We start from the raw sequence: 10,246 nt of genomic DNA, 5'->3' as shown, positions 1-10,246 counted from the left end.
GGACGGAGAAGCAAAGGGAACCGTCCAAGCCACGTGCCAACCCCTTTTCTTTGCTCCGGAAGTGCTCGTTACCGAAGTTCCGCCGACGCAAGATGGCGGCGGATACAACGACGGAGCTGCTTTTTTTGGATACTTTCAAACATCAGAGCACTGAGGTAACCGAGGCAATGTGGGTCTCTCCACCCCCCCATTCTCCCTCCCCCGGCCTTCCAGATAGCGTGAGATTGGGTTCTGAGAGGAGATGTTCATTATCAGTCGGGAATTACTAAGTTTTAATTTCAGAGCTCCTTCTGCAGCCTCCACAAAAGAAATCAGCTTCGCGTAACGGTAGCGATAGTTCTTTTTTATTTTTTTATAAGTCGATCTGGTTGAGGTATGCATAGATGTGCGGCCGTGTATAGATATTTCAAAGTTTTGCTGTTTTGGGATAACCTCTCAAAATACATCTTTTGCTATCATTTCAGTAGAAATATGTGTCTCCTGATTGTAGTTCATAGCAATATTTTTTCACTAGCAAAATTTTGAAAGGAGAAATGTCTGTATATGAGTAATCCAGTTAAATAATGACAGCAGTAAAATCATGTGTTAATCGGCATTTTAAACATGTAGCTTAAGTTCACCATAAAGATGAAAGAAATCATGGGATTCACTGAAATACTGTATAGACAATAAGCAAAAAGAAATCAAATACTTTTGAATATAAATTTCTCTACATACAATGATTAGATTTGTGTCCTGTTTGATTTCTGAGATATTGAAGAGCAGGTGGTATATTGCATTATTTAAAATTAGTGTGGATTACATACATGTAGCTTCAGAGTTATGTTTTTTTTTTTATTTAAGAATTTAACACACTGTTTTCTTATATTAGGATATAGGTAAAAGGAACCTTTTGCCCAATGTTAGGTGCTTAGATCAGTCTGGGTATTGTAGTAAGAAGGTATTATGAGAATGCCAGCTCGTGGTTTTTAATATGCTTTTTACCCATCAAGATACACATATCTAACAAATGAAGGGCATGCTGGTTTATTTTCGGGGGACTATGTTATTTTAGTATATTTCAGTATAAGCATGTAATACTTCATTAGATAGCTTATTTTGATATTGGGTTTTTAAAAGGATAGGAAATATATTGAAAAGGGGGAAAATAAATTATGTCAAAGATTGTGAGGAATCTGGAAAGCAAGCCAAATAAGGAATGGTTAAATGATTTGGGACCAATTAGTCCAGGGGTGTCAAACTCAATTTCATTGCGGGCCACATCAGCATTGCAGTTGCCCTCAGGGGGCCGGGTGGGTATGGCCTGGGTGGGCGTGACCTACTGGGTGGGCGTGGCTAGAGTGCGTATGGCCTACTGGGTGGGCATGGCCACCTCTACATCATTCGCATCAAGGGTGCCTATGTGGGCCTGGGCAGGAGTGGGACAGATCTGAGGGTCTCTGGCAGAAGGAGGGTTTCTGGGCCAGGGCCAAGGCAGTGGGGGCCGTTTCCTCACTGTTTCCAGGATGGCTTCACAGGCCACATGAAACCACTTTGCGGGCCGGAGCTGGCCCCCAGGCCTATGTTTGACATGTCTGATTTAGTCTATAGATGAGATAACTGAGGGGAGTTCACTAAAGACACTGATCTTCCGATATTTATTTATTTTATTTTATTAAATTTTTATACCGCCCTATTCCTGAAGGACTCAGGGCGGTTTACAGGGCAGCATAAAATACAATATAAAAATAGTATAAATTAAAATAGATTAAATTACTTAAGCCCAATAATTAAAACAATATTAAAAGCTAAAACCCCTTCAGTCCAAGCCTGATAGATCAAAAAACCAGGTTTTCAGGTCCCGGCGAAATGAACGCAGATCGGGGGCGGTCCGAAGTTCCACCGGTAAATCATTCCAAAGGGCAGGCGCGCCCACAGAGAATGCCCTCCCCCTGGGGATCACCCACCGGCACTCCTTAACCGCCAGCACCCTGAGAAGGCCCTCCCTGTGGGAGCGCACAGGACGATGGGAAGTTGATGCCGGCAGCAGGTGTTCCCTTAGATCAGGGGTGTCAAGCTCAATTTCATTTAGGGCCGCAACAGCATTGTGGTTGCCCTCAGGGGGCCAGGTGGGTGTGGCCTGGGTGGGCGTGGCTTAATGGGTGAGCGTGGCTAAAGTGCATATGGCCTACTGGGTGGGCATGGCCAGCTCTACATCGTTTGCATCAAGGGTGCCTATGGCGGCCTGGGCAGGAGTGGGACAGAGTGGGGGCCGTTCCCTCACTGTTTCCAGGATGGCTTCGCGGGCTGCATGAAACCACTTCGCGGGCCGGATCTGGCCCCCGGGCCTTGTGTTTGGCATGTCTGCCTTAGATAATCCGGATCCAAGCCATTTAGAGCTTTATAGGTCATTACCAGCACCTTGAATCTCACCCGGAGGGCAACCGGAAGCCAATGCAGCTCACGGAGAAGAGGTGTTACACGGGAGTATCGGGGAATTCCCATAACAACTCGTGCGGCTGCATTCTGCACCAGTTGAAGCCTCCACGTGGTCCTCAAGGGCAACCCCATGTAGAGAGCGTTGCAGTAGTCTAGCCGGGAGGTCACGAGCGCATGGGTGACTGTGCGTAGGGCATCTCGGTCCAGATAGGGCCGCAACTGGCGCACCAGACGAGCTGGGCAAAAGCCCCCCTGGTCACGGCTCCTATATGGTCTTCGAAATTGAGCTGTGAATCCAAGAGGACGCCCAAGTTGCGAGCCCTATCAACGGGGGGTAACACCTCACCCCCCATCATTAGTGATGGAACAACCTGGTTAACCCAAGATGCCAGTATGCACAGCCACTCAGTCTTGGCAGGATTGAGACGAAGCCTGTTTCTCCCCATCCAAACCTGGATCGCCTCCAGGCAACGGGACATCACGTCGAGTGCATCACTGGGTTGGTTCGGGGTGGAAAGAAAAAGTTGGGTATCATCAGCGTACTGATGATACCCCACCCTGAAACCACGAATGAGCTCGCCCAGCGGTTTCATGTAGATGTTGAACAGGAGGGGAGAGAGGACCGACCCCTGAGGGGCTCCACAAACGAGAGATCTCGGGGCGGACCTCTGCCCTCCCGTCAACACCGACTGCAAGTGGCCCAGGAGGTAGGAGGAGAACCACCGCAAAACAGTGCCTCCCACTCCACACCCCCTGAGACGCCGCAGTAGGATACCATGGTCGATGGTATCGAAAGCCGCTGAGAGATCTAAAAGGACTAGGACAGAGGAACATCCCCTGTCCCGAGCCCGCCAGAGATCATTCACCAGTGCGACCAATGCCGTCTCCGTGCATTGAAACCCGATTGGTACGGGTCAAGATAATCAGTTTCCTCCAGGAACAGAGGAAGCTGATGCGCCACCACACTCTCAACAACCTTCACCAAAAAGCGGAGGTTGGAGACCGGATGGTAGTTATTTAAAACAGCTGGGTCCAGGGCAGGCTTCTTGAGAAGGGGTCTCACCACCGCCTCCTTCAAGGTGGCAGGGAAGATACCCTCCTTCAAGGAAGCAGATATTACTGCCTGGAACCAGCCTCATGTCTCCTCCCGAGCCGCATAGGCCAGCCAGGAGGGGCACGGGTCCAGTAAACAAGTGGTGGAGCTCAGCCTTCTCATGATCCTGTCCACGTCATCGGGGGAAACAGGATCGAACTCAGTCCAGATAACATGCTCAAGACCGCTTGATTCCTCCAAACCGGTCCGGATCTGAGCGATTTTGTCCACCAGATGATGACTAAACTCCTCAGCCCGTCCCTGTAAGGGATCCTCCCTCATCTCCCGATTAAGGAGAGAGCGAGTCACCCTAAACAGGGCGGCTGGGCGATTATCTGCGGACGCAATGAGGGCAGCAAAAATTACACTTTGCCGTCCTCATCGCAGCGAGATAAGACCTTGTAAAGGCTCTTAGTTGCAATCGGTCAGATTCAGACTGGGTGGATCTCCAACTGCTCTCTAGACCCCGTCTCCCACGCTTCATCTCCCGGAGCTCCACAGAAAACCATGGGGCCCAACGGGATCTGTGCCGGGTCTGGGGTCGCAAGGGTACAACATGGTCGAGTGCCTCGGTGGCAGCCCTTTCCCAGGCATCCACCAAGGCATCGACCGGGCTGTGAGTGAGGGAGCTAGGTAAGGACCCAAGCACCATCTGGAACCGTTCTGGGTCCATTAGGCACCTGAGACGGAACCACCTGGTCGGTTCCACAGCCCAGCGGCGGGGGGTGGCACAGCGGAAGACCAGCCATAGGAGATAATGATCGGACCATGACAGGAGGACAATAGTTGGCAAGCCCCTTCCCAGATCATCCAACCATTGACCAGATAGAAAAATCAGGTCAAGAGTGTGCCCCGCCCCATGAGTCGGGCCCTGAATTACTTGGGTCAGGTCCATGGCCATCATGGAAGCCATGAACTCCTGAGCTAACTCTGATGACTCTCCCAGGGAAGGCAGGTTGAAGTCGCCCAGAACTATAAGTCTGGGAAACTCCACCGTCAACCCTGAGAGGGTGTCGAGCAGCTCAGGCAGGGCCATTGCTACACAGCTGGGCGCCAGGTATGTCAGCAAAAGACCCAACTGAGCCCGAGGGCCACATCTCATGAGAAGGGACTCACTCCCGCCTATCTGGACAACAGTGGTCTCCCGTGGACATAAAGTCTCCCGTATAACCACCGCCACCCCACCGCCCCTGCCCTGAGCCCGAGGCTGATGTAGCACACAGAAACCCGGAGGGCACAGTTCAACCAGAGGGACAACCTGGGCCCAACCAGGTCTCCGTAATGCATGCCAGATCCACGTGTCAGAAAGATGTCACACAAAGAGGAACTATTTTCTGTTGGTAGGACCAGAACCAATGGGTCAGAACCACAAGGAAATTGGTTCAGGATAGCATAAGGAGGCCTGTAAATAGAGGTTGGATAATCAACTATCAAACGTGCATTAGTGGATCCTGTACTGAGCAGGGGGTTAAGCTAAATATCCCCTGATTTTCCAACTAAATGATCAATCTCATGAGTACTAGTTTATTGTTAAAATGGTATCCTATCTTTCCAATTGATACTCTTAACACCAGTAGAATGTCAATATTGTAATTGCATAAGAATTGTTTACTGAGTAATCAAAGGTTATGTCTTTTGGGGGAAGATTTTATAATGTTTAAGAGTTCTTAGAATGTGTAGAATTTAAAAGCAGTCAATATTTAAAATTATAAAAAATTGTGCTTCCTATAGTATTTTCAATTTAAGAATTACTTATGCCTTTAATGTTAAAATAATTTGCTAAGAAATAATTGAACTTCTCTCTTGAACTACAAGAGAGTCATATATCTAGTCATATATCCTGTAACCAGTCATATATCCTTTAAAGAAAAGATATTCACAAGTTAGGTTCATTTTCTATTGACTGCATTCCTATGAACGTATGCTAAGAAATAAGTCTGAGTGTTTATGTGGACTAACTGTTCCTTTAAGTCTTTGAATAGTTCACTCATTGCCACTGCAACTTAGTCCATCCACCTTGGTCCTGGTCATCTTCTCTTTCCTCCCACCTTTCCCAGCATTAGAGCCTTTTCCAGAGAGCTGGATCTTCACATATTGTTCTGAACTATTATAATTTGAGCTTGATCATTTTGACTGTTTACCACAAATAAACTGTCATACGGAATTCAGAGAAGCTGCTGCTTCATTGCCATCTTAGATCTGCCCCTCCATTTGTACCTCAAATGAGATCTCTGTGTTATTGTGTACAATTATCCATACTTTGTTTTCTTGGCTGTCCATGATATTCTTAATTATTTAAATTAGTTGATTTTAAACTGCTGCAAGCTCAGCAGTAACTTTTTACATAAAATATTGTTAGATTGTTTCAGTAATTCTTATGAATAATTTTTCCATATTTTTGCTAAATATTAAATCCTCCTTATTTTCTGCCACTTTTTTTCTTTGCTTGTCACTTTGCATATGTTTTTCAGATCTTTTATTTCTTCTCTATTTAGCCTCTTTGTTTAAACCAGCTCCTGGACTTTTCCTGCAAATCATCTGCCTCTGTACCTTTTCAAGCTTATTAACATAGTATCAGACTCTGACCCTAACAAGTCCATTGAAATTTGATGGCTTAAATCAGGGGTGTCAAACTCAATTTCATTGAGGGCCGCATGAGCATTGCAGTTGCCCTTAGGGGGCCGGGTGGGTGTGGCCTCGGTGGGCGTGGCCTACTGGGTGGGCGTGACTAGAGTGCATATGGCCTACTGGGTGGGCGTGGCCAGCTCTACATCGTTCGCATCATGGGTGTCTATGGGGGCCTGGGCAGGAGTGGGACAGATCTGAGGGTCTCTGGCAGAAGGAGGGTCTCTGGGCCAGGGCCAAGGCAGTGGGGGCCGTTCCCTCACTGTTTCCAGGATGGCTTCGTGGGCCACATGAAACCACTTCACCGGCCAGATTTGGCCCCCGGGCCTTGTGTTTGACATGCCTGGCTTAAATGAATGTAAATGAATTAATTAAAATGTTTCCTCTCACCACAAGTTGTGCAGCATGTTTGTTGCGTAACATAGTGTTATGATTAGATCTTTCCACAAGTACTTGTCAGGATTCCTGTTAGCCCTCCCAGGTAAACCAGAGATGAAACATGACTAGATGAAGTAATTATACATAATTGAAAGACTACGTTAACAGAATCTTAAAAGTCTGAAAGTACAAACTTCACACCGCCACTTTTAAATGCCTGATCCATTAGGGAGAGTCCTTCTCAATTTCTTTATCTGACTGTTAAGAGAGCCTAGGCAGCATCTCTTGCCCATGTTTCCCAAGGCCATCCACAGATTATGTTACAATTTCACAATATCACAAATTCATTCCATGCTTGACATATCGTCATAAGAAAACAAGTAAAAACTAATTGTGAGCCAAGTGTCCAAGTTTGTTAAGCGTCCAGACATATAGTATAGTCCATAGGGTTACAATGTTTATCATAGAAAAATGGGACACTGTTAAAATGACAAAAGCCAAATTAAAATGAACTCTGCAGTGTTGTTTTTAATGCTATTGTTCGTTACAAATGGCATGTTATGTCTGGACATGTCAGGAAGAATGGATGGTTATAATTGTTATAACACTTGTTACTTTTAAGCAATGTCTGGATTGCGTGAAATGCATATTTTGACAGATTTTTGAGTGCTCATGAAACAAAACAAAGATACTTTGCACTTCAAAATTCATGAATTTTGTTCCATTTTGTTTTCTAGCAAAGCACTAATGTAGACGTGGTTCGCTTTCCATGTGTAGTTTACATCAACGAAGTACGTGTGATTCCTCCAGGAATAAGAGCTCACTCTAACTTACCTGAAAGTAGAGCTTATGGGTAAGTAAAAAAATGTTATAAGAGATGTTCCAGCACTGTTTTCTACATCATTTTTAACATGCAGAGTGCTTTGTGATGTTCTATTATTGTTATGAGAAGGAATATTAACTTCTGTAAAATGGGGTACTGAATCAGAGAGTGAAAGTATGTGGCTAAATTTTCAATAGACTTGAACTGAGATTTCCTGGGTCCATCCAGCATTATATAATAGAATATACTTCTGTTTAACAAACCAAAGATAAAAGAACTTTGAAAAGGATTTGTGTATTAATTGAGACAAGAACTATAGCTCTTAGAATTTTTCAATTGGGGATTTATGAAATGCTGATAAAAGTAAAAGAATTGCTGAAAAAATAATCTTTTGAGCTAGATTTGCCAGCCATAGTTTGGAGTCAATTCTGTCTAATGTCAATTCTTGTAATTCAGAAATTACAAATATGACTCAAGAGAGAAAAGGAGAAAGACAAAGATATTTGCTTCCAAGATTTTGGTTTACACTCCTTTCAAAAGCAACTTCCACTACTTGAAAGAGAGGATTATTGATAGTTGCATTCAGTACTTGATTTATTTAATTTATACGCTGCCCATCTCACTATCAAGCAATTCAATGAAAAGTATATTGCAAAGATAATATTTTAATACTTCAGGATTTTATGTGGACATACTTGTGCTCGAGACTAGCCAGCAAGCTAGTGAAGTACCTGAGGTTAAAAGAATAGTATCACACACATTGCCAAATGTCATAGAAATTGTCATATGGAAAGAAAAAACAATTTTTTATTCTATAAATTACTGAATTTTATTAGATTTTATTAGCTTTAATTAAAAAATAAAACTATAGGTAGTTTTACATATAGATAAGTATGAACTTACAATTGACATTCTGCTCATAAGAATATTTGAGAAACGTATGGACCGTATCTTACAAAAAATGTGACATAAGAGTTTATTAATGTAAATATTGACTATTTTTAATAGTTGGGAACTTTTTATCTTCCTGCAGATTGATTAGCAGTCTTTGAAGGCTTGACTTGCTCATTAATCATAATTTGGTTAAAAAATGATTTTTTCCCACTTTGGCTCTATCCCCAGTGAGACATCTCCCCATACATTTCAGTTAGACCTGTTTTTCAACAATGTCAGCAAACCAAGTGCACCTGTATTTGACAGGCTAGGAAGGTAAGTACTAAGAACATTCCTTCATAAAACACTGAATAAATTTTACCTAAAACTGTAAAATTATGGAATATAAAAAACAAAATTCTCAATTCTTTCTTAAGAAGATTCTGATAATGCATACTTAAAATTTCCTGCAACCATTAATTCCTGTGGTCTTCTCAGCTGTCATATTGCCAAATTTTGTCTTAACTGTACTATTGTATAACTTTAAAGAAGCAATCCTTGGGATACAAAGTCTACCAAAAGTGAATAAAATGCAGTTTATAAAGTTCCTGTAAAGTTTATAAAGTTCCTGTATTCTGCTATGTATAGTAGTCAGCCTAATTCTAAAAGCACAGGTTTTAAGCAGCTCCTATTTCAAGACTAGTTAGTAAGAGAAGGTGTTGGAGAAAAATATGCATGTTTATTACCTAATATCTAATTTTCTTTTGCTTAACAGCCTGGAGTATGATGAAAACTCCTCAATTATTTTCAGGCCCAATTCAAAGGTAAATATTATGTAAATTGTTATGCTATCCCTCTTGTTAGTTAATATTGTAACTTTTTTAACAACCACTTTTGGACAGAAGTAACATCTAGAGACTGGATTATTTTCAGTGTGTCCTATCAAAGTCTTCTCAGAACCATCAGTTGGTTCAATTGCTGCGGAAGGGTTACTAACAGGAAATGATTATAAAGATTTCTCATTGCTAGTTGGTTTCCAGGTGTAATTCAAATTAATCCAAACTGTTGAACCTTTGGAGTATCAGAAAAAATATGTTCTACCACATGAGCCTCTCTGAAACTTAAATTTTTCATTGGAAGCCTTTCTAGGATATTGAATAGCTTAGGGATTGGCTTTTGTGTGTGTACGCGTGTATATGCACACAAATATATACATAAATTTGTTTGTTTACATAATGCCTTAAATCTTATGAGTAGATAATTTATTTTGCATTTTTTGGATATGGCAATCATCAGATATAACTAGGGGTGGTTTGGTGCAATTGTTTGAGAAATTGAAAACTGTAGGAAACGCTGTGTATAATGATTTGTGATTTCTCTGTACTTTATGGCATTGTTGAGCATCATTATACTACAATCATTCAGAAGAGAGGCAAAGATATTTTTCTCAACCCTCATTCTTTGTCAGAGTATTATATGATAGTTAGTTTAATAAATGTTCCTGACAAAAATGGGGTTCTTGTTTTAGACAGTTGGTAATGAGAGCTGAAAACGTTTGAAATAAAAAGCATATATTTCAAAAACTGCTGTAGAATTTTGGATATATATATATATAGGAATTTCAAAGCTGTAGTTTAACAAGCAATACACATAAAACAGAACTGATCAAATTGATCCTGTTAATTCAAAGTCATGTTTTATATTCTTTGTTTTATTTTGAATAATACAGGTAAACACTGATGGCTTAGTTTTAAGAGGCTGGTATAATTGCTTGACACTGGCAATATATGGCTCTGTTGATAGAGTAGTAAGCCATGAAAGAGACTCTCCTCCACCTCCACCACCACCTCCTCCACCTCCTCAGCAACAGCAAGCTTTGAAAAGAACTCCAAAACTAGGTGAGCAATTCTGTTCTACTTTTTAACTCTCTTCAAAAAGGCTTTGGTTAGAAAAGCAAATCTTTCATAGCAGTCAAGCATATTTTGTTAAAGAGTTGTATTTTTTCAGTGCTACTTTCAGTGGAATTCATTCTGTAA

At 42.3% G+C, this 10,246-nt stretch overlaps 1 protein-coding gene across 1 annotated transcript in view; it reads left to right on the top strand.

Moving 5' to 3' along the window:
• VIRMA (vir like m6A methyltransferase associated) overlaps positions 1 to 10,246 on the top strand; it is a 36,881-nt gene continuing 26,635 nt past the window's right edge. Inside the window, exons 1-5 of the mRNA XM_083359381.1 lie at positions 1 to 155; positions 7,252 to 7,367; positions 8,460 to 8,546; positions 8,986 to 9,034; positions 9,940 to 10,108. Coding sequence (XP_083215507.1) covers positions 93 to 155; positions 7,252 to 7,367; positions 8,460 to 8,546; positions 8,986 to 9,034; positions 9,940 to 10,108 — 484 coding nt within the window. The 5' untranslated portion in view covers positions 1 to 92. The remainder of the gene's footprint in view (positions 156 to 7,251; positions 7,368 to 8,459; positions 8,547 to 8,985; positions 9,035 to 9,939; positions 10,109 to 10,246) is intronic.

Source organism: Vipera ursinii (genome assembly GCF_947247035.1).
Source record: "Vipera ursinii genome assembly, chromosome: 3".
Lineage (NCBI taxonomy): Eukaryota > Metazoa > Chordata > Lepidosauria > Squamata > Viperidae > Vipera > Vipera ursinii.
The sequence above is the reverse complement of the archived record's forward strand: the minus strand, read 5'-3'. Positions and strand labels throughout refer to the sequence as shown.